The sequence below is a fragment of the Bufo bufo genome, chromosome 3 (genome assembly GCF_905171765.1).
Source record: "Bufo bufo chromosome 3, aBufBuf1.1, whole genome shotgun sequence".
NCBI classification, from domain to species: domain Eukaryota; kingdom Metazoa; phylum Chordata; class Amphibia; order Anura; family Bufonidae; genus Bufo; species Bufo bufo.
The window spans coordinates 122,946,413-122,972,487 of record NC_053391.1 but is presented as its reverse complement, the minus strand read 5'-3'; the positions used below and the strand labels follow the sequence as shown (position 1 = coordinate 122,972,487).

The window sequence follows — 26,075 nt, the reverse complement described above, 5'->3', positions numbered from 1 at the left end:
CTATATGAGAGGCTACAAACATCTGCATAGAAATGTTGTAAAAAATAAATAAAAATTTACAAAAGATGCAAAAAACAGCGGCAATGTAGAAGCAGTCCCGTTATCACAGGCTCAGCATGGACTATACCTGTGCACTTGATCCTTCAGACTGGGAAAACTCCATGGATTTCAGGATGCTGCAAAAATCAAAAGAGAAAGGTCACTTCTTACTTTTCCATATCTGTAAGAAAGTAGTAAGTGGAGTTTTCCGAGAGTCAACATTGCAGAAAAACAACTCCAGGTAACTTTCTCAACTTGCTCCGCAGCGCAATAATCAGATAATGAACCCGAAGAGCAATCTATCCCTAGATAAAATACATCTTTCTTATGGGTCACTTAAATAATGCATATCTCATTCCCAGCAGGCCACATCACGGCATAAAATTAAATGTTAATAAGGATATAACATTTGAAGCTGTCAGAAAGTGTATACATTTGTTAGTGTAGCTGCAAGGGAGTTAGATTTGCATAACAGTCGTGGTTAAATAACGCTGATCTTTTTTTTTTCCCTCCATAAATCTCTTTTAAAGGATACATGAAGGAACCAGACTGTGAAATAATACATGGATTGTTAATGGATTCTCTAAATATTGCAAATTAAACAGCACATAAATATCCGTATTATTCAGTGACTGCAGTTACTGTGCATTGATTCAAAGCATCCTTGTCTCCCGCATACAACATACATGAATTCTTCTGGATGAAGCAGCAGATCGATTCATTATGAAATAAAAGTGTTCTTGAGATGGAAGCATCAATAATCTGGGGAAAGGGACCTGAAAATCCATGGCGAGTAAGACTAGGGCTACACGGTAACTTTGGTTGCACGTCATCGAGATTGCAATCTTTAAAATCAAAAGAGGAAATTCAAAAGATATCCCACCGCTCTGGTAGACCTGCGACAGTCACAAGCTATTAATCAGCCACGTGACCAACACAGCCAATCATTGGCTTCAGTGGTCACTAGTGCATGAAGGGCACTTGACCACTGAGACCAGTAGTTGGCTGCAGCAGTCAGGTAAATGATCTCAGAAGGCATTGAGGCAGTGAAGACTAGAGTGGTAATGCAGGAGCGCCAGGACATTTAGAGCTCATGCACATGACTGTGTGTATTTTGCAGTCTGCAAAACACGGATCCGCAAAAAGCTAAACAAAAAAAACGGATGACATACGTGTGATGTCCGCATTGCATCCGTTTTTTGCAGATCCATTGTAACAATGCCTGAAGAACAGGACATGCGGACATATGGAAACGGAATGCACACGGAGTCATTTCAGAACTGTAAAAAAACGGAAGAAAAATACGTTCCTGTGCATGAGCCCTTAAAGGGTGAATAAGGTTTTTTTCTTTGCTTCATATAGCCCCCTGTTTTCTGGTACTTTTAAAAATATTGGACAGCCCCTTCAAAGGGGTTCTCGGGATACAGATATTGATGACTTATCAATCAATATCAGATCAGCTGGGGTCTGACTCCTGGCACTCCTACTGATCACCTATTTGAAGGTTCCACGGTTCTGATTCAGACCTATCCGGGCATGTCTTGTGTCCCAACCCAGGTAAGCTGGAGTTCCTTGCCTTGTCCATGGTGCTCATGCCATCACCCTTGTAGTGGTGGTGCAGTAATTACAGCTTCCTCTCCCGGTCACTTGAATGGTAGGATCAGCTGTAATTACACTGCACCGCCACCACAATCTAGACAGCGGGCCTGCAAACACTGAAGAGGACCCCCAGCGATCTGATATTGATGACTTTTCCTGAAGATCATCAATATCTGAAGTCCAGAGAACCCCTTTAAAGAAATACAAAATAAAAAAGGAACTTTTCTTTGTGTAGTACTAGAGTTGAGCAATTGGTCATACACTATTCTATATTTTGGCTTGATCTTTCTGTCAGGCAACATATAACGTAGTTTGTAAGGCTGAAAAAAGATAGACGTCCATCCAGTTCAGCCTGTTATCCAAACAATTTGATCGAGCTTACATTGAATCAGTCACTAGTGTGTACACGAGTTCCAGGAAAATTAGACTGGGAGCCCCAGTAAGGCAAAGGATGTGAGTGGATACATACACATTTCTGTGTACAGAGGGACAGCAAGTAGTATGTAAGTAATTGGCTATAAATTATAAAAAGGATGAAACACTGCGCTTTTCTGCAGATGGCCTGTGGTAATACGATATTCATAAGGGCACACGCTCCCGCACACTGTGTTGCAGTCAGCAGCAGTCCCTGGCATTTTCAATGTAACTTTGAGATTGCGTATTATGAGCAAAGGAACTGTTTTCCCAACACTCACAATGTAATTTCAACAAAATGATTTATGGCTGCAGGAAGAAGCTGTCAAATAAAAAGAAGAAGGATTGGTAAGGAAGGCAGAACACCAGGAAAAGGCAGGGAGAAATAGATGCAGACGATAATATTACATTTTCGGACAGCATACGATACCCTTGAGGCCGATGATATTCAAGTCAGCTACAAGCTGACCTGAACAAATCACTAAGAAAGGGTAAGTGCAACACAGGCCTTTCTTAGGAACCACATATCATTGAAATACAGAATGCAAGATCTGAAACTTAAATTGTCTATATAAAGTATATAGTATTAACCCCTTAGTGGCTGCCAGTATGCCTTTTTACAGTGGGCAGTAAGGGGTCGGCTGCGGCCTTTTTACAGCGGCCTAGTCTAAGAAGGAACTTGGCTTTCGCATGACAGTTGTGATTCCTGCTCGAATGGACCAGACCGGCAGAAACGCAGATCCAGGTCGTTTAACCCCTTAGATGCTGCGATCAGTAGCGACCGCAGCATCTAAGTGGTTGCAGAGGGAGTGAGGTCCCTCAATCAGGCATAGGCACCACCGCGAATGAGATCGCGGGGTTTCAATGTCTTCTCATGGCAGCTGGGACCCTAATGCAGGTGCCCAGGTGTCTTTCAGTTTCTACTGACATTATAATACACTGTATTACAGAAGTAGTACAGTGTACTATAGAAGCGATCAAAGGATCGCATGTCAAAGCCCGACTTGTGGAACTAATAAGAAAGTTTTTGTACAACAAAAGTTAAAAAAATACACCTTTTTTCATAAAAAAAAATTGCAAAAATAAAAACTCCACATACTTGGGATTGCTGCATTTCTAACAACCTGCAGTAATGCGGACATTTTTTAAGATTGTATGTACCCCAAAATGCTAACAATAAAAACTACAAAAATCAAGCCCTCACACAGCTCAGTTGAAAGAAAAATGAAAAAAAAAGTTATGGGTCTTGGGGAGCGGCGATGCAAAAATATTTTTATTTAACTATCCAGGACTCATCTTTTGATGACCTATGGAATAGGTCACCAATATATTATTGGTGGGGGTCTGACTCCTGACACCCCTGTAAATCAGCTGTTAGAGGGGGCCAGGATGCTTGGGTAATCACTGCACCCTCTTCCTCGGCCTGTGACATCATGTCCATGTGTCACAGCCCCTTTACAAGTTATTACATTGTCAGAATTGGTAGGAGTACCAATGGTTGGATCCCAATGATCAGACATTTCTGCCATTTCCAAATCAGCATTTCCTTTGGAAACAATTTTCTGTAAAGGAATAAGACTGTACAAATTGGATTAAGACACATACTTGAGCTCCTTTTTAATTTCTTCATAGTCCGCCTGCACTTTAAGTTTTTCTTCAAGTTGCTGAATATGTAAAAAGAAAATCACAATTAAAAAAAAAATAGCAAATTATTCCAATAAGAATATATAATATTTGCCACTGTATCCAGTAACTTATAATATCTGCCACAGTCTTAAAAATGAAACAGGAAATACAAAATAATAAATACAATAATTACACCAAACTGTTTTACTGTATAGTGTACAGCACATCAGACATGGAGTGTGAAGATGGTCTCTTATGTATTACATTGGGCTGTCCATGTTAGAAAACCCATTTTGAAATACTCTATTCAGGCATCCTGAATTTATCAAGGGTGGTCCCTCGTTTGCAATGTACAATAACTAGCCAGTGCAGAGAGCTGCTGGAGTCTCCCTGGAGGACTTGGTCTATCCGTGTATTACACAGCACCATTAACTGTTTCATTTCCCCTGTGGAGGCACTGCAGGAGAACTGAACACTTGCCGTCAGCCTGCCCCACATGATCGCTGGGGTCCACAGCAGTATATTTTCATGGGCCCCCTATAACAAAAATAAATTGTCAAAAGTGGACAACCCTTTAAGTAACTTGCTTTAAGTCTCTGCCCAGATCTATCCAGATCTATTTACCCAATCTGTAAGTCAGGGGTCTCACCCCTGGCACCCCCACTGATCAGCTGTTTGAAGAAGCTGCGGAACTCTGGGGAACACCGCACCCTCTTCCCAGGCCAGTGACGTCACATTCATCGGTCGCATGCTGAGGCGCAGCTCAGCCCCATTGCCGTGAATACCAAGCACAGCCACTATCCAATGGACAGTGCTATGCTTGCTATGCAGTGAGGAGGCTGCAGCCCTCACCGGAGGGTCAAACGTCATCTCTGGACCAGGAGGCAGCAGGGGACTGGACAGTATTGATACAGGAGTGGCGGGGATCTGTAACGCAAGTAGTGCTTTTTTCAAATTCTTGAACAGCACTCTTAAGTGCAATTTATTGCCTGCACACATTCACGAAAAAAATGTGAATTCAACATTTCTGAGAACAGTCTTGACTGATTTGCATCTTGACTAGTGACGCTGCAGTTTCAGTCCTCCAGTGCCAACAGTGAGAATGATTGATAATTATACAATGCGGTGTTGCTGCAAGACACATTACATATTATAGCAAACAAATGTCACTATGAATTCTCTACTTAAATTGTTAATGTGATTTTAATGGTGCTAGGGAAGGCCTACATCTGGGATCCATTCGCATGCCAAGATGTATGGAGCAGAACGAACTGTTATTCAGATCCCACAGAATGACACGGGGTGCCTGAAAACAGTTGTTAAAAATATAGTACATTAACCTCTTCTCTATAGAGGGCATATGGAAATGGCCACTGATGGAGAAAGGCATGTCCCGCATATTAAGGGCGGGGGAGGGGGGACAGAGGAACAATGAATTGTAAAGGCCCTGCGTGGCTTCAGACGTATACATCTACCTATTTAAAGTAACAGCCTACACACATCCGCAAAATATGACAGCAATGTAAGCTTTAACTGGCGCCTACAATTGGATTACAGGATCTACTGTATGTTTTGCTACTAGACAACAATGGAATAGAACAATAGCACAGATACTTGTAAGCTAAATAGGCCTAGTTCCTAGAAGACATTCATAAACATCTAAAGCAGGTTTGGTTTTACAACATTAAGAACCACAATCCCCAGCATAGCAGGAAGGCAGTAGTAAATCGGCTGCATTACAACAGTGACAAGCGCCTAAAATATCATATTCTCTCCTTTTCTCTACCCTTAAGTTTCATGTGGTTGTCATACGGCTGCAAACAGCACCGGGTAATAGCCCCCATTGCGTAGTCCTACTGATCTGGATGTAGAGCACCATACATTTTGTTCAATAGGTTGCAGTTGTTGTGGCAGAATTATGACTGTGTGAGACCAGCCCGATGATGGCCATACACTCAACCGAGCATGCATGTGCTCCTAATAGTACAAAGGAATCAGGCATGTTGAAATCCAACATGCATGGCCCTTCTTTCCCCAATGTCTCGTGTCGGGGGAGAATCAGAAAGCACCCATACGTATTGGCCAGCCTTGCCAAAATCAATGGGTGCGTCTGACATTCAGATGATGTATATGGGCACCTTCTACATTTCTTAATTCTATCTATTCGACCGACGATATGTTGTCCCTCAGATAGCCTAAGCCTGCCTAACAGCAACACTATAGGTGGGATGTATGTATTACTGCGTGGCTTATGCATGGCTATAAGATACTTATTTATTGCAAATTATTACTGTATATATAGAGCTTAAAATATAATGCAGAACCTGCCCTATTATATTGATATAATGCTGCCCTGACATTTGCGCTCCAGCTTGCATGTCATGGCAGCAATTTATTTCCATGCTCAGAACACGAGACAAATTTTTGGTGACATCATTTATCAAAGGATGTGGACGTATGCAAAGCTGGCTCTAGTGATGCATGCAGCACAGAATAAAAGATTCAGAGGGATCGAGAGGCTTTGCTTGTGTGCGTGCCTCTAAAACACACAGTCTATTAGAGACGACTCATTGAGCACAATTTCTTGATGGCTGGAATTATCTGGTATGCATGTGAAGATGCACATTGTGCAGCAACACTGGATTCTGCGGGGTAATAAAGATTAATGTCAGTTCTCCAATGCTCAGCGTGTCTACCATGGAAGAGAAAGATTGATAACCAATTCCACCCCACCACTGTGCTTTTCCCGCAGCAGTCTCCAATCCGAGCAGAGATTTAAAGTGTACTTAAACTTTGTAGAAAAATGTTTTTGAACACTGAGAAATACCCTAGTAATATTTTTTGTAATATACTTTATAGATTTTATAGTTCTACAAGCAAAAGTGGCCCTAGATGTTCAGGCCTTCCTGAAGCGCTTTTCACTGTAGCACATACAGACTCCATACACCATAACCATGTATGCGCTGTATGTATTCTGGTTCCTGCAATATGCTCTGCTGTGAGCACTGTACTGGCAGGGGCACACACCACTGCTCCTGCCCTCTGCTGAAACATCACTGCTATGCCAGGCTTAAGGGAGCCCCGTGAGGACAGGTATAAGCTCACACTGCTGCGCCTGCCTGTGCCCTCCACTGAAACCTGTGCCATAGAACATCAGTGCAGGATACCCTGCACCAAAGTGCTGTTATGCCAGGCTTTAGCGGAGCTGAGCTAGGACAGACAGGAGCTGCTCCTGGCTGTCATCGCTTGGCTCCGCTAAGGCCTGGCATAGCGCATCGGTGCAGGGTAACCTGCACTGATGTTCTATGGCACAGGTTTCAGTGGAAGGCACAGGCAGGCACAGCAAGAGGTACTCCTGCCAGTACAGAGCTCACTGCAGAGCATATTGTGGAAGCATCCATACACCGCATACATGGTTATGGTGTATGGATTCTGTATGTGCTGCAGTGAAGAGCGCTTCAAGTAGACCTGAACTTCGGGGGCAACTTTTGCTTGTAGAACAATAAAATCAATCAAAGAAATTGATATTACAAAAATGATTACTGGGATATTTCCGACAGTTTAAAAAATATTTCTTGTAAGTTTAGGTACACTTTAAAGCTCTCCAGAACCAGATGCCACTTAAAAATTGATCTTGCTGTTTAGGCTATCATTTATGTAACCTGAAGTTGGCCGTACACATTAGATAGGACAATATACCACTGACACACACCTCTGGCAGCAACTTATGGGGAGAAAAGGATGAGACATATTAAGAAGCCAACATGACCAATCCCCCTCTCGGACATCGGTTGTCTGGGGACAGGTGAGAGTTTACTATATATAGGAGATCACCTACGGAATCTATTGGTATTGGCTAGTTTCGACAACGTTTCTCATGTGTATGGCCAGTCTGCTTTTTTTTTTTTGGTACCAGACCACTTCAGCAGATTTCTCTCTAGTGTGTACAGGCAGCTTAGAGTAGATTCAGCTATGCAGTAATAATCTAAACCAGTCCTTTGTAATATGTGAGGTGAACCTGGTCAGTGGTGAGGCTTAGCTAGGAAGGCAGTTTTCAGAAAAGTGACCATAAGCTGCACAGGCCTTTCTCTGGCTGCAGCAATCTCTGGTTTAGCATCATATCTGACTGCTCATTTGGGTATATTTTAACATTATACAGAGGTCAGCAGACAAATAAAAGATAAATTGAGCAATATTTTTTTAATTTCAGCATGGACTTTGACCATGGGTGATAAGCCCCAGACATTACCATCTTCTTTCTGGTGAGACCGCAGTAGAAAAAGGTTGAGAAGCCCTTTTCTAAACTATCCGCCGTGTCACCCTTAACAAATGTAGACTAGGCAGCTCCAGTATTACAGACCTATTCAGCGGCAGTGATGGCCAGTTCGCATTGTTCACCCGCGAACACGCCATCACTGTTCAGCAGGACTTACTTTAAGAGTGCTGTTCTTGGTGTTTAGCTGCTGTTCAAGCTGAGATATTTGAGAAGCGGAGTTTTCACGGAGCTTTGTAAGACTGGCCTGTAACCTCTGCACGTCCTCCACAAGTTGGGCTATTTCACGCTCCTTTGCGGCAAGTTCAACTTCCATATTGGAGTGACCTGTTCCCTCCGTCGTCTGATCCTGTTTGAAGGCAAAGAGACAGGAGAATTACATTATGAAACTACTAAATTAGGACATCTATTCAAAAGATTAAAGCAGACATATGACCATAGACTGTATATGGATTATATGACTATAATGGGGAATATTTACTACTGGGCCACAATGTGGGAGCTTTATTACTACTTGGGGCATTATGGTGAGCTTTATAACTATGGAAGGGCACTGTGGTGGGATTTATTACTATTGGGGGCACTATAAGGTGAATTATTACTACTGGGGGACTATCGGGAACATGATGACATTAGTTTTACCTTTCTAATAAAGTAGCAAAGATTTTTCGAAAATGCTGTTTTTACTTTGTTGATATGGGGTATTAAGTGCAAAATGATGGGGAAAAACTTATATTTTTTTTGTTTTGGCACAAGGCCACAACATAATAAAATGTGGAAAAAATGAAAGGGTCTGAAGGCTTTACAAACGCATTGTTGCATTGGCACTATGAAGGACATTACTACTATAGTGGGAACTGTTGGGACCCTATTACTTCCAAGGGCACTCTGGGAGAGAATCATCATCATTTTGGGCACACTATCAGCTTAACACAATTATTTTTGGGGATACTATGTTTAAGGCACTATTCACTGGGCACAATTATTCTGTGTGGCGATAATTATACATCTGTATCAGGGGAGATGTCACTGGGTATGTAGTGCTGTATTCTCCTGTATGTTTGGTGACAAGGAATTTAATTTAAATAGTAATAGTTATCCATTATGGGTCCAAATATGGAGTCTGTCATTTTGACAGGATGACTAGCTCTGCATGCTGCGCTATTCTTTCTGTCAAATCTCAAGGAACTGCTGAGCCTATGACAGCAGCGGAACAATAGCCTTATTTTGAACAATCACTACAGAAAATACTTAGGATAACATGTGAAAAACACCAACAACAGTCATATAGCTTCCAGCTTACGTTCTAAAACACAGTGTCATATACAATTTTACTAAGTTCGATTTGAAAGTTTGTCTGACTGCATTTATGATATAAACATGTTCATATCCATTGGCGTAACTAGAAATGACTGGGCTCCACAGCAAATTTTTGAATGTGGCCCCCAGCAACTTCTGCGCAACCCCCACTCCTGTGGCTAGTCAAGATCGCTCTCAGACGAGGCCCAGCAGCCGCTCCCTCCATTTCATACAGTGTCTCTGCATATAATGTTATGTTGAGGGGGCCCAGACAAATAATTTTTATCTTCCTCCTGGGTGGGCCCCTTCTGAGTTGGGCCCCCAAAGCAGCCGCTTCCCCGGCTTCCTCTATAGCTACGCCCCCGAAACCTCTCCAAAAAACCACCTCTGTAATATCAGTCCGAGAGCAGATTTCCCAAGCTTTTTCCCAGCTGGGGGAAGGAGCATTATTGTGGCCTAGTGACGGCTTTTACAGGATCTGTGTGCCAGTCAGCAATGCCTACTATAAAGTGGCATTTACCGATTGTGTTTTTGGTAACAAAACCTTTATGGCGATGCAATCAATAAAAATTGAAGATAAATGAAAGCTTTTTTACTCATTGTGAATCTTTTCCTCCATTCATGCTGCCCAATTATGATGATCACTTGGAAATAAGGAAATTGTGCTAATACCTGGGCAGAGTAAGAAGGTCTTTAAGGCACCATTCACACGTCCGCAAATGGGTCCGCATCAATTTTGCAGAACGGGTGCAAACCTATTCATTCTCTATGGGGACAGAAAAGATGCGGACAGCACACAGTGTGCTGTCCGCATCCACATTTCTGTGCCACGGCCCCGAACTTCCGGGCCGCGGCTCCGCAAAAAATAGAACATGTCCTATTCTTGTCCGCAGTTCTATGGGGGAATGCCGGCCGGGTGTATTGCAGATACGCAATTTGCGGATCCGCAATACACTACGGACGTGTGAATGGACCCTAAGTGGGAAGTTCTGCTAAAGGTGGAGTTGACCTGTAATCTTGGTTGGATATTACTCACTGCGTTGTATCAAATACAACCTATTACTAAGAGAAAACTTGGTATGATGACTGATTGACAGCTCAACAGTCAAGATATCATCACAGCGGCTACAAGTAAGCAGAATCATAAAGTGGATTTTCACCGTATCAGGCGGCTTCTGCGAGGCATGGTCGAGAGATTTGTCAACTGAGGAGAGCTGCTCCTTTAAGGCCTCTGCTTCTCTCTGTGCCACCTCTGCTCTCTGAAGGGAGGAAGAAAAAAAAAAGGTGAAGAGAGAAATACATTCATTTTAACAACTGACAATTAATCTGAGAACATTCATCAATTCATGCCCGGCTGACTATAATTGATTTTCCTAAACACTCAACCTAATAAATGTTAGGGGGGGAAGGAGGAAAAAAAACTGGAAAGTGATGGATTTTTATTTTAAACAGTACAAGGAAGAAATAATTGAGCGATTATGACAGTAATTTAACGCTAGAAGCAAGGAATCCCCTGCTGCTGTTAATGCTGCAGCCCACTGAATTTATCAGGCTGAATAAATATGAGGAGAAATGGAATCTTTTTTATTCAATTTATTTCTGTACTCATGCCGAGAATGATTTCATTCCAGAACTACTTGTGGGAATGGCTCATAGAGGGAGGCACGGTAGGAACCTTTTAATCTGGTATGGTTTGGATTCTAGCCAGCCAATGGAGTGGCGGAGCTGGCAATGAAGGGGTTAAAGTGTGGAATGATGGGGTAATATAAAGCAGCCATACTGGCTGAAACAAGGGGGCAAGCCGCCCTGTGCGTAATACAGAGCTGAATATTATTACGTTACACTAGCCGATAAAATGGATTTAATCATTTTGCACTTAACCATCACTTGTATGGAGGCAGAGACGCACAGGCTACGAAGAGGATGGCTAGGAGATATTAGTATGGCGGCAGATCTTTATTGCACTTCAGCAAACACATCAGAACATTACAGGAGTATTCTGGTTGGGAGCAATCGTTTGGATAGGTCATAACTGCTACATCACAGAGGGTCCGACCACAGGGACCCCTAGTTTGAAGGCATTTTTTATTATGGTTTGGATAGGTGATGGCTGCTACATCAGAGAGGGTCACCATAATGGGGGTTTCCTGTGTCCTCTATTTGAATGGAGAGGTGATGTGGAAAGCATGTGCACTTCTATTAAACGTCTATGGGACTGACGGAGATAGCTGAGTGTTAGGCCTCATTCAAACAACCGTGTCGGTGATGACGGGTTCATCTGTGAAGATGTCCGTGTAGGATCCGTTTGGTCCACGTGTCTGTTTTATCCGTGTTCTATAGACATTGATAGGCTGCAAATTCGTTTCTAGAGCATCTCCTACCAATGGTCCGTGAAAACCACATGACATTCGTGTCATGTCCATGGTTTTCCCACAGCCATAGATTATAATGTGTGTGAGGGATCCATAATTACTGGCAAAATAGGGCATTCTTTTGTGGTTTCACCACAGACCCATGGATCGTGAAAAACCCCTGATGTATAAATACACAAATTAAAGTCAATGGATGCGTGAGCAGACTATGTGATTCACGGACCTTATAGTCAGCCATCTTTATCAGTCCCATAGACTCTGGCATGCGATCACCCCCATTTTAGTGAATCGTGGGGGTTCCAGTGGTGGGATGTCTAATTTTTTAGTTTTTTTCTCCAGAAAAGGGGCATACATATTAGGTCATGGTAAAAATTATTCTTGACATGCAAGTCATTACTTATATTTTAAATGTTTTTATTTCAGGTTGACAAGGAGTACATACAGTGTGAGATGATAAGTAATACTTTACAGCATTTCTTTTAGTGACATGTCATCGGTAAAAAGTGCCAACATAGATAATCAGAATAATGTATTGGAGCTGCTGCGTCAACCTTCCGACATCAGTCGGTTTTTCCATATAGGTGGTAAAGGGGAGTGGAGGGGAAGGGGAAGGGGAAAGGATGAGTTATGGGGGATTAGTAGTACAACATACGTCAGAAACCATAACTGGACACCCCGCAAACCGCAGGGTGGGCAGAACATAACAGTAGCCCAACATGTTCACCTCTCCTCCACAGTCAGTGGATTTAAAACCCAAGCAAGTACGCAGCGTGCAGGGACCCCCGCTGAGCCCTCCAGTAGATTCATATCCCTGAAATTGGCGGATCGTTTAGTAAGACACGCGTCTGATAGCAGGAAGTGAGTTGAAAACATTCCTGAATGCATCTTCTAACCTGGAGGGGCAGTATATCTATGAAGCTCACCCAGCATTCAAAGAACTGCTTCACATGGATCTCCTTCTTGGAAGACACCTCCACCCAGTTCATCTTCATTAAGGCCTCTTTCACACGACCGTATGGCTTTTTTTTAGCGTTTTGCGGGCCGTTTTTTCCGGATCCGTTGTTCCGTTTTTCATTTCCGTATGGCATATACAGTATACAGTAATTACACAGAAAAAATTGGGCTGGGCATAACATTTGCAATAGATGGTTCCGTAAAAAAACGGAACAATACGGAAGACATACGGATGCATTTCCGTATGTGTTCAATTTTTTTTTGCGGATCCATTGACTTGAATGGAGCCACGAAACGTGATTTGCGGGCAATAATAGGACATGTTCTATCTTTCAACGGAACGGAAATACGGAAACGGAATGCATACAGAGTACACGTACGTTTTTTTGCGGAACTATTGAAATGAATGGTTCCGTATACGGAACGCAAAAAACGGCCCGTAAACTGAAAAAAAATTTAAAAAAACGGTTGTGTGGAGGAGGCCTAAGAAGGAGACTTTCTCTAGAAATAGCTTAAACGGTGGGGGGGGTGGGGTCGACCCATGTGTGGAAGATGGTCTTGATTCCTGCCACTGCTATCAGACATAATAGTTTCCTACTACCAGGGGTGCAACGTGTAGGGTCAATGTACCCAAAGATAAGTAATTACTTATAATCGATTAAGCAGGCTGTAATAACTGCTAACTGCTCTGATCTCTGGGACCATGAGAATTGGAAGTCTATGGCCTACATCAGTCGTGTTCTGTGTAGATATACTGCCGACTGCTTGTTGCTGCATCTTCACTACTTCTGTATAGCAGGCAAATATTCCACAGGTCTTGGCCAAGAAGAAACCATTAAAAATAAAGAATTGACTGCCCTGGAAATGAATGCTATTTTATAGGAAATGGGCAATTTTATAATGAGTTACTAGTAACTCCACTCTTACCCATTGGACATGACACTGGGACTGCTTTCATGTTGACCCCATCAAAAGCAAAAAAAAAAAATGTAAGTAGACTTCTGAACGAAAAGTACGTGTTCATGGAGTACGTCACAGTCCTAATACATAAAATCCATTCACAGAAAGCCCAGATCCCAGTGCTTTTCAGAATGAGCTTCCACTCCCAAAAGATGTGCTTAATCAAAACGTCATGTACAGCGCTCGCCTGCCAAAGACCTTGGTTAGGACTACAAATCCTTCTTGGACAAAAGCAAATGTGTGCATGCCAAACCAGAGGCAAATAACTCCAGTCTAGAGCATAGTCCAGGACAAGTTTCTCAGCATGTTATTATGGTGTGCATTAGAAGGCTTTTAACACTGCGATCATCTTATAATGAAATTTCAATGCCGTTTCATTTCTTTAAGGAATTATTACTGAATGTACAATATCCTCTCTCTCTCTAAAGTGTAGACATATAATAAAGCAGAGTTTTAATGTTTTCTTTTTTTGACTTGGAAGTTGCCCAAAAGAAACAAACGTGATGACAGGTGGCCACGATCCAGCTCCTCACCTGCGCCTGGAACATGCGTCTACTAGTGCTGACTGTAATAGCCTCCATGTACACACATTTTGTCTTCTAGCAGTTGAAATGAGGTTCCTGAATCACGGTGACACGAGACAATTACATTCAGCTAAAAGACTGGAAGCATTACCTGGTTGGCTCTTTCAAGGTCGGTCATGATCATTTCAACCTCATCGGCCCTAGAGAGAGGAAAAAGAAAAACCCGGATAAGAAAGGCTGGTAAACTCAAGTCAAGGCAAAGAAAAATATCAAGGGCATGTCCACAGGGGACTTCTTTTGCTGCAGCGGACCAGTGTCATCTGCATGAGCATTGCAATGAGTGAAATGTGTGGGAAAAATCCACAGTATAGGTTGACATGTTGCGAAATTAAAATGCGCAAAGCAGGCAATTGCCCTGTGGATTCCGCCTGAATTTTACCACGGCGTGCAGATGAGATTTATTTCAATTTCATCCACTTTCTGCAGATATTAAACCCTGCAGCTTATAAACACTTTTAAACATCACCTAAAGAGACTCTGTCCCCTTCGAACCTCCTGCCCCTATCCCCCGAAAATATAAAATGACAAACAGGCTTCATTGTGTGCACAGGCTCAGGAGTTCTCTCAATGCACTGCATGGCCCATTTCCGAGAGCACTGTGACAGAATGCAAGGGAGTAGAAAGGTAACATTGGTTTGTGTGAATGGAGAGCAAGCGCGGCCACTGCTCCAGTCACTTCTGAGGGATTGCCGGAGATAGCTGAACCAGTGCTCAGTTATTGCTTCAGTTGTTATTGGCAGTCCCATAGAAATAAATAGGGGACAGTTACTTTCTGCTCACTTTGGGGGTCTCCTTCTGGAGATCTGCCACCAATGTCTAAGATGAGACAAGCCCTTTAATAAAAGATTTGGGGCAGAAAAAAAACTACAGATTGGAAATCGACATCCTTCAAACTATTCACTGTTTACTCTAGTTTAGAGACTTTTTTTCCACATGGTCACAAGAGTTTCTTTAGAGTAGCCATTGTTTCAATTTTCTGTCCTATAAAATCAATAGTACAAGAGAATCAGAAACGACCTAATATATCTTCCCCTTACCCATGCCTCCTGCACTGATCACTCACTGTCTGTTCACTGGTCAAATATATCTACAAGGAGGCAGAGATGTAGACGGATTATCAGCTCCATGAGGGATCAAGTTAGAAATGCTGTCTATGGAAGTATATGGAAAGAGAAGGTGCAAGAAGAGGAATCAGCTGCAGAGAGAAACCTAGAGACACAAAGATGAAGCTGCTGGCTCTAATATGTTTTCTATCTCACCCCAGTGCTGGATTCACAGCTGCACTGCAAAGTACTGCTGTATAATGCCATCCATGCTGCTGCTGGTCCTGAGGGTGTGCTACAAAGAGATACAGAAGCAGGATCTCTTTTTCTCTGTGTGTGCTGAAGTGTCTGAAAGGGCTGCAGTGTAATTCTAGACAAAACACCTTGCGGCACTTTAATTCTCATACCCACGATACACTGATGTACAAGTAGAAAGAGTAAATAAAACATTTCTATCTATCCAAATATTTCTTTTGGTAATGTTACTCTTGTCCTCTATATTAAGATCTGTTCTATCTGTACCATGGTTATGATTATAAACATCCTATCAAAGAAATGTGTTCAAACCCAGTCATAAACTACACCAATGATCACTCTACAAATATCATTTATTCAATAATATTAAAAAGTCATACACAAAAGAATGTGAAGGAATCTACATAACATTGGTGAACAGGTTTCACAAACGTGCTTTGTGTCCCCTGATGAAGCACCTTTGCAAAACGAGTTGTATGAGTGAGGGTCACTGGTGTGGATAGGTGCTACTTTATCAAGACTGTGTTGATATCTTGAAGGTTACTGTATAGTTGAATGTTCTATGGAACAATGACTTATGTGTCCGGTGTTGTAAAGTACCTAATAGATCAGGAGGATACCCTGATTGTTTCATTGTGCTATGGGATATGTATACTGTGGCTGTGTACTATTTTCAGTTCCCACTCCTACTATTTTTCACCAGTGTTATGTGGTTTCCTTCACATGCTTTTATGTATGACTTTTTAATATTATTGAATAAAGGATATTTTTAGAGTGATCACTGGTCTAGTTTATGACTGGGTTTGGACACATTTCTTGATGGGATTGTGATTATTTTGTGTGGCCCCTTTTAAGTCTAGTCAGTCAATGACTATGATTATAGTGGATAGATAGATAGATAGATAGATATAGAGTATATAGCCTAATATTTCAGTCAGTCCAATAGGGATTCTAGGCATCCAATCTAAACACATGTTCAGCAGGAACTAAACTAACACTATTTGTGTCATTGAAAATGGCGCACAGAATTACGTGGAGCTCTTTTCGATGTGTCCATCTCGGCAAAGGGTAATTGCAGCTGTTTATATTCCAGGCCTCTTGTTTAAGAAGTGCAGCTCTGCTCAAAACAGCTCCTAATTATAGATCCACACTGTAAATATGAATTCATCTTAATCTCTACATGTATAAATATTTCTATTCATGTTTCATATTCAAACCAGAACTTCTATTGGTATTTTAAATGATTTTCCTGCTAATAAACATTTTAACAAAATGTAATTCTTTTTTTATACTGGCCAACAGTTGTGTCCTATTTTGGTCAGATCGGAGGATATTCTAATAGAAGAGCACAGTTTATCCTTTGTAAATCCACTACTAAGGGAGATCATAGACAAAAAGAGTTTGTATTAGCAACTGGACTAACACCCCCCCTCCCCCACAATGGAAAGGTTTGTTTAGCTTTTCTTTTTTTTTTTTACTTAAAAATCAGTTCACCATAAGTGGATATAGTCGAGGTGGTATAGCTGGTCCAGTTGTCCAATCTTTTAAAAGGGATGCCGCACCTGAAGTCAGGCTGTAATTCTTCATGAGACAACCCAGTTAAGATTTAGGCCCCTTGCAGACGAGCGTGAGCGGAATAGGTCCGGATGCGTTCAGTGAAAAATGCACGATTTTGCAAGCAAGTTCATTCAGTTTTGCCTGCGATCGTGTTCGTGTTTTATCGCGCGGGTTCAATGCGATTTAATGCGTTTTGCTCGCACGTGATAAAAAACTGAAGGTATACAAACATCTCTTAGCAACCATACGTGAAAATCCGATCCGCACTTGCTTGCGGATGCGATGCAATTTTCATGCAGCCCCATTCACTGCTATGGGGCCAGCGTTTCGTGAAAAATGCAGAATATAGAACATGCTGCGATTTTCATGCAAAACCAACGCTCATGTACACAGACCCATTGAAATAAATGGCTCCGGATTCAGTGCTGGCGCAATGCGTTCGCATCACACATTGCACCCGCTCGGAATACTCGCTCATCTGAAAGGGGCCTTAGACAATGGCAAATATCAACTATTAAAACTTACAGTAGAATATTTTTAGGGATCAGTCCCTAGAAAATAGCAATCTTAGGGATCTACAGATTGTCAGGGTTAGGTGATTATCAGGAATGTACATTAGTATGAACGCTACTTCACAATAATTGGCCTTTCTAAAGATGCCACCAATAATCCAATGACCGAGCAAATTGTTGTACATCGGCTGAAAACGTTTATGCTGGCACCTAAATCATCGTTTCTGGGCAGCAGATAGTGCTGTGCAACAGGGATCTGCTGCCAAAAAACAATGACTCTGTATGAGGACCAGTGATTGCAGAAGCCATTGCTCGGCCCATACAGTGGAGTTGAATGTAGCTCTAACCTCCACTGAAGATCAGGCATTTATCGGGAAGTAATGGTTCCTTTCCGATAATTTCCTGCTAGGTCGGACAGTGTAAATGTGCCTTTAATTATTAGTTGTAGTTAACATTCCTATGATGCACAATCCTTATTATAGCTGAACAACCTTTTATCTGTCAACTATGATGGGTCTGTTAAATTATCATTACAACTCCTTTTTATCATTTGCTTCGACTGATAATTTCTTCTTTAAATTGGCACAAGGGATTATCAGTGACACATTGTATATCATGTTCTATTTACAGTGCAAGGGAATCTTATCTTTAGGTGATAAAAGTACTTCTATCTGACCTGGGTTATTTATGATAAGGTAGTAAAGATGGCGTCACTAAATGGTTTATTACCCCAAAAGATAACTCTGCTTAAATTGAAACTGCTCCATTTTAGGCTTGCTGCCTCATACATATTGAAAATTTATAAAGTAAGATATTTATTAAGATGGATTATATTAAAGGGAACCTGTCACCGGGATTTGATGTATAGAGCTGAGGACATGGGTTGCTAGATGGCCGCTAGCACATCCACAATACCCAGTCCCCATAGCTCTGTGTGCTTTTATTGTGTAAAAAACCGATTTGATACATATGCAAATTAACCTGAGATGAGTCAGAGCTTGAAAATATGACTCTTCTCTGGTCACACAAGTAAGATATGACTCTTATGTTAATTTGCATATGTATCAAATCTGTGTTTTTACACAATAAAAGCACACAGAGCTATGGGGACTGGATATTGCGGATGTGCTAGCGGCCATTTAGCAACCCATGTCCTCAGCTCTATACCCAAAATCCCGGTGACAGGTTCCCTTTAAGATATATATATATATATATATATTTATATATACACACATACATACATATATAAAAGTACCGTATATATAAAACTATATTTTATATAAATATATATATACATACATATAGCGTTTGACCTGTCCAACTGAACAAAAAAGGACTATCTGATACCAAAAGCCCTGAACCCTAAATATTCAAAGAGCTTTGAGGAATGTGAACTGAATCCACTGGCAACCAGATTTGTGAATGAAGCATGGGACTATAAAATACACACGAAAGCCTCTTGCACATGAACTATATGGAATGTGTCAGGGTCTGTTCAGTGAAAAACTGATTGCTTTGCATGAAAGTTGAATCATTTGAGTTAGATTTTTTTTATTTTTTTCATCAGGATTGCATTTTTTTACATGAGTGAAGAAAAACTGAAGAATAACACTTAACATCTCTAGCAACTATCAATGATAAAGCTGCCTCCGATTAATAATGAATGAGCGAAACGATCGTTCATCGGGTAATAGGCTCATTCGTGTGGACACCTAAATCATCATGATTCTGTACGAGGACGAGCAATGGCATTAGCAATCACTCCTCCCCATACTGTGGAGATCGCTCCATGTAAATGCAGCTTTCTCCTCCACTGACGACCAAGCGATTGTTGAGAAGGGAACACTTCCTTCCTGACAATCATCTACTCCATCGGGCAATGTACAGTTGCCTTAAGCTAAAAATGAATCCTAAAATAAACAGGAAATATAGCTGCCTCACTCTTTGTCAGTCTGCAGCATCTTGTTCATGACCCTAAAGCTCACAGTCCTATAGAAATCCTGCAGGGAACACAGAGGTTCATTTTATTATGATCTGTACATCTTCAGCTGGAGGCCAGCCAAGGGGGTAGAGCTTAGCAAAACTACTGCAGCAGAGAGGCTGCTGCTCCAGCCACTAGTCGGTGAGAAGAAGGAATGGGATATGGCTGATCACAGAGAAAATATTTCTTGATATACACTATTGTGTATAAGTTTCAGGCAAGTGTGGAAAAAATGCTGCAAAGAATGTTTGAAAAATACAAGTGTTAATAGTTTTAATGTATTCTGCAGCAGGACAATGACTGCATGTGTGGGCTCAATGTCATTAAGGAGGAGCCCTGGATGTGAAGATGTCTGGAACAACCTCTCTTCCGAGTTCCTTCAAAAACTGTGTGCAAGTGTCCCTAGAAGAACTGATGCTATTTTGAAGGCAAATGGCGGTCATACCAAATATTGATTGGAATTAGATATCTCTTTTTTTTTTTATCAATTAACAAAATGTAAATTTCTGAAAGCAGCATTTTTCCCACACCTGCCTAAAACCTTTGCGTAATACTGTATTTCTTGGCTTCAAAATTAATAATAGGAGACAAAGTAGGGTCAACGGAAAGGAGGAGATTAAGTGTGGAAGGGCTGGAATATTTTTTTTTGCAATTATTTGTTTAGTGTTCTTTTATGTCCAGACATCTCTTAAATATCTATAGTATCCAAAAGCACATGCAGAAAAGAGCAGTTATGTGAAATTTAAAGAGATCTCGGGAAACTTTAAAATATACTCTTGCATTTTAACCCTTTAATAGAAAACATCTTGCATTTTAAGCATTCAATTTAAAAAGGTTCATTTTTAACTTGCTGACCATAAATTAAATACTTGATGAGATCATAAAACCACACAACACATCAGTAACCAGGAGTTAACTGCTGAGAAATTCCATTCCACACAATCTACACATGTAAGAGTTGACTCCACAATTGTCCTCTAGTGGGCCAACATGGTGTCCAAATAACTTGTGTGTGAAAAAAAAGGGGGCAAAGAGAATCATACAGACAATATGTGAAATGCAGGTCACAGCTCGGCATGTGACCCACTAAGCAATCAAAGACATTGCCTGCAACTGTCACTCAAGGTTCAGTCGTTTCAGTGCAGGACAAATTGAACAGCTGTGGCTCGGAGAATTAAGTGTACTGCATGATTCATTCAGTATCTATGAAGGAAGGCATGCGGGAATGTCCTGTGCTCGGTAATGCATTATAGGCTCTCTTGCCATAGATTAGGTTAAAGCTTTCACCATTATGTAACAGATTATTATTGACAGAGATGGTCAAACCTTAAAAATATACCTCCAGAATGACTTACACGGTTGATGGGATCATTCATTATGAGCACTATAGATAATATAAAAGGGCAATTCCTAAACTAAACCTATGCAGGCATACATACATGTCTAAATGATGGCTGGCTGGATGGTCTTGAACTGTCTTGTACAAGAACACAATTTCCTGACACTTTTAGGGTAGGTTCACATATGAGTGCAGAAATCCTGAAGCCTGGTCCACGCATATGTGAACCTACTGATCTTACATGTATATTATTTGCATTATTTTGCAATGCATATCAAGAAATCGCTGAAAAGGGACCTCTAATGTAAAATATAAAGATTAATAAATACATATAAAAAAAACAACTCTTCAAAAATATGCAGTGTATTTCACATAAAACAATCACAAGCAAAATTGCTTGGGCACCATGGTCCTAGTAGACCCTGCAGAATAGAAAGTAACTGCTACAAAAAAGGGCAACCTTGATCTGCATCCTCACACAATTAATCTCTATATTGGCCGAGCCAAATGTGTATTCAATGGGTGGAAATTTTGTCCGATCCTTCTCTACTTCGATATCATCTGCGTCTCCGTAATATAATAAAAAAGAAAAAGAAAAGAAGAATATAACAAATGACAAAGGCCAGCCATACACATAAGACTGCTGTTGGCTGATCCTGCAGGAATCTATCACACATGTAATGGGTATGGCAAACTTAAAGGGGTTTTCCAGGAGTACAATATTGATAACCTATCCTCGGCATAGGTCAGCAATATCTTATCAGGTGGTTTCAAATCACAGCACCACCACCGATCAGCTGTTTGAAGACACCATGGAGCTTTGGTCTCCTCACAGCTTACCAAGCACAGCGCCGTCTATTGTATAGCGGCTGTGCTTGGTATTGCAGCCTATACCCATTGACTTCAATCCAACTGAGCTGCACCTAGGCTAAGTGACTGATGAACATGACCTCACTGGCCTAGGAAGAGGACCCAGCGCCGCTGCCTCTTCAAACAGCTGTCCAAGTCATCAACCCGTGTAACAGGGCCCTTATTGACCACATGCCATGGTCAACTCAAGTGTGATACGGCACTAGGGCTGCAGTAAACGATTATTTTAGTAATCGAGTATTCTATCGATTATTTTTTACGATTAATCGAGTAATCTAATAAGAAAAAAATAATACTGTTTTCCTTTATAAAAACTCAGACGCCCTGCCATTAGCCCCCAACACCCTTTGTTCCCCACTGTGCGATCAGCTCCACTATCCCCCAGTGCCATCAGCTCTCCCTCACCCCAGTGCCATCAGCTCTCCCTCACCCCAGTGCCATGAGCTCTCCCTCACCCCTGTGCCATCAGCTCTCCCTCACCCCAGTGCCATCAGCTCTCCCTCACCCCAGTGCCATCAGCTCTCCCTCACCCCAGTGCCATCAGCTCTTCCTCACCCCAGTGCCATCAGCTCTCCCTCACCCCAGTGCCATCAGCTCTCCCTCACCCCAGTGCCATCAGCTCTCCCTCACCCCAGTGCCATCAGCTCTGCCTCACCCCAGTGCCATCAGCTCTGCCTCACCCCAGTGCCATCAGCTCTCCCTCACCCCAGTGCCATCAGCTCTCCCTCACCCCAGTGCCATCAGCTCTGCCTCACCCCAGTGCCATCAGCAGCTCTGCCCCCTTGTGCCATCAGCAGCTCTGCCCCCTTGTGCCATCAGCAGCTCTGCCCCCTTGTGCCATCAGCAGCTCTGCCCCCTTGTGCCATCAGCAGCTCTGCCCCCTTGTGCCATCAGCAGCTCTGTCCCCTTGTGCCATCAGCAGCTCTGCCCCCTTGTGCCATCAGCAGCTCTGCCCCCTTGTGCCATCAGCAGCTCTGCCCCCTTGTGCCATCAGCAGCTCTGCCCCCTTGTGCCATCAGCAGCTCTGCCCCCTTGTGCCATCAGCAGCTCTGCCCCATTAGCTCTGACCCATTGTGCCATCAGCTCTGCCCCATTAGCTCTGCCCCATTGTGCCATCAGCTCTGTTGCCATGCTCCTCCTGACACCCGTAGTGCACAGCGTCACTGGTTTCTATGACGCTGTGCACTCCAAGCGCCTGGCCTTAGTTGCGCCCCCACCCCCTCGGTTTCATCCACTTACCTTTCCAGCAGGGGCGCTGCCGACACTCCATCGTTCTGCGCTGCTCTGCTCCTGACGTCACACAGTGCGTCGGGTCACGGCGTGCGTACGTCAGGAGGTCAGAGCAGCGCGGGACCATGGACGTACTGTGAAGTGTCCGGAGGCCGCCTGCTGGAAAGGTAAGTATTCCAAGCGCCGCAGGAGACCACGGAGCGGGAGTAATAGCAAGCGCTTCACTCCCGATCCGTGGTCACATGACACAAACAAATCTTCGATGCAAAAAATTTGCATCGAGGATTTTTTTGTGTCGAATTACTCGATTTAATCGAGTAATCGTTTCAGCCCTATACGGCACATAGGATTTTTAGGTCTCACATCCCTGAGGCTTGAAAGTAGCAACCTAACTGGCAGAGAAAATCTTCATCTTTAATTACAAAAATAAACGCCTGTATGGCCTTCTAAAGAAAAAGCTGGCAGTTTCTTAACCTTGAGGTACCCAAATAACGATCCATAACCAGGTTACCATATAATGGACTTTACAACACCTCAAAACATTAAAGATACGGGTGGCTAGGTCTGCTTTTGATCACTTATAGATGTTGACATGCCGCCATTCTGTCCCGCAACCAGCTTATTGTAACCAGACTTGTTTAATCCGTCTTCCTGAAGAAGAGACATGTCTACGCAGTGATGACTAAAATGGTCTTCAGGACACTCTGTCTATTGCTTTCAAGTAACTGTCTGCTCGTCTGGAGTAAATATTTGCCTACTGCGGCTAAATTGTTTGTTAATGTTAAATGCTGGAATTACATATTGTTTATCACCATAGCAACAACATGAAAAGAATCATTGCCTCCATTTTAATTCCAATGAATCTTGATGTTTAATTAAATTAAGCACAATGGAGAAGAAAATCGTGCTGAAACGCTCTGAAGGAAAGAAGGAGAAAAAAAAAAAACAACTTACAGCAGTTCCAACAGAAAAAAAGAGTGTGTATGTGTTAGGGCTTAAAGGAAAATTAATGGAAATATAGATAAAAACAATCTTTGCTTCATCCAGGGGGATCACTGATATCATTATCTTCCCACAGCAAGAATCTATACTAGTGGAGAATAACCTTAAACCCTCCAATATTCAACACATTCCTTGAACGGGTTCCCAAGTGATGACCATTAATGTTAGACCTTTAGGACCCACCAATCTTCTCACTGAAGGGGCTGCAGCCCTCCTACTAACTAATACACATTACTTATAAGGAGTCTGATGGTTGTACAACCAATCACCTGGTGAAGCATCATTACGCTGATGCAGCCATACACATTTAGCCCGTATTGGCTGTCCCAGTCATTCAAACTGGTTGTAAGTGTTCAATAAAACCAGACAGGAGACTAAAGATTTTTCTGTCAAAATTATTTCATCCTTAAATGTTCTTTTCTGAACAGAAAGATATTTTGACCACCTATTAGAAGATATTTTAAGTACGGCTGACTTCTCTCATTAGTGGCTGAAATGATCATTCCTTGGTAAATCTCACCTGATGAATGATCGTTATAGTTGAATTTGTCCATTTTCATCAACTTTAGATTAATGTGTATGGCCATCTTTAAAGATAAACCAAAGATTGTAGGTTGGGAGGAGGGAAAAAACTGTTGGGTTAGGGGCTTGTTACCCCCAGTATGAGGTTGGGTTGTAGCATTTTGATTTGTGAATGTCAATTTAAAAGGACTTTATTTTGGGCATGTTTTAAAGCCAGTGCCAGAGCCCACAGTTGATGAGATGACATTATGTGAACGTGTGGACATCATAAAAATGGCGATGATATTTTTTAAATGTAATTGAATCACAGATGTGCGCTGGCCATGGTCTCCACAGAAAGAACGCATACCCATTGACTTTAATCTGTGTATTCACACATGGGTTTGTGCGGGTTCCCTCCAGGTGCTACGGTTTCCTCCCACACACCAAGACACACTGATAGGGACCTTAGATTGTGAGCCTGATTGGGGATAGCCTGATGCTAATGTCTGTAAAGCGCTGCGGAATGTGTCAGTGCTATATAAGGGTGTATAATAAATAAATAAATCAGTAATTTTCCAGGGGCCCTGGAATATGGATGACACAAGGAGGGCAAAAAAACACCAGGTCTAAACATGGATTTTTCATGGACATCTTCATGGATGAACCACTGACTATCTTGTTATAGATGTCATTACGGACACAGACGTGTTAATGAGGCTTTACAATGAAGACAGCACAGGTCATTTATCAGCCACCTTATTTTTCTAAGACTCGCCAATAAACTAATATCACACATTCCTGAAACCATCTAGCCCTGTTATTGGATATAAAAAGAAATTTAAAGGGGTTTTCTGCTTTCCCCATATTGATGACCTATCCTCAGGATAGGTCATCAATATCAAATTGGTGGGGCCTGACTCCCCCCGATTGGCTATATAAAGAGAATGCAGCTTTCGTGCGAGCGCTGAATTGTCTTCATGGTTTACCTGCTCACCGTTGACACTGCAGCAGTGACCAGTGAAATTACAGCTCCTCCATACAATTCACTTGAAAGGGAAGGAGCAGTTGTAGTTACACTGTCCCATTCAAATGAATGGGACTGAGGAGCTGTAATTACACCTGCAATGTCGACGGTGAGCAGGCAGTGAAGAGAAGGCAGCTCTGCATTCTCTTCATATAGCTGATCGGTGGGAGTCGGGCCCCTGGCGATCCAATGTTGATTACCTATTCTGAGGATGGGTCATCAATATGGGGAAAGCAGAAAACCCCTTTAACTGCAAATTTTTTTTATTTGTAAACGTGGTGTAATCACACAGAGTATTGTGTTTCATTCTTAGAACACAGGAAGCAGGATTATAATGCAGCTTATCAAGCACTAACATAAGGAAGGATTTTTTCTTGTTATTGGAGCTAGATCACACCACCTGCATGTGAGTAGACTAGGATCTTATCAAGGATTTCATCAAACTGCATTAGCGTCATTTCTACTTGGAGCATGAAGCACAAGGGTATTGGATACTACATTATGGTTCCTAGGTAAGGCCAAACTGCAGATCGTGGTGGGACAATTAAATGTGAGGTAAATACTGTAGACTATTATTTTAGCCATTTCTAATTGGATTTCACTCATACATTATACAGGGTGGGCCATTTATATGGATA

At 42.1% G+C, this 26,075-nt stretch overlaps 1 protein-coding gene across 1 annotated transcript in view; it reads right to left on the bottom strand.

The window, feature by feature from the left end:
- CUX1 (cut like homeobox 1) overlaps window positions 1-26,075 on the bottom strand; it is a 357,714-nt gene that overhangs the window by 127,900 nt on the left and 203,739 nt on the right. The window contains 5 exon segments of the mRNA XM_040423522.1: window positions 128-176; window positions 3,658-3,716; window positions 8,112-8,300; window positions 10,411-10,509; window positions 14,212-14,260. Coding sequence (XP_040279456.1) covers window positions 128-176; window positions 3,658-3,716; window positions 8,112-8,300; window positions 10,411-10,509; window positions 14,212-14,260 — 445 coding nt within the window.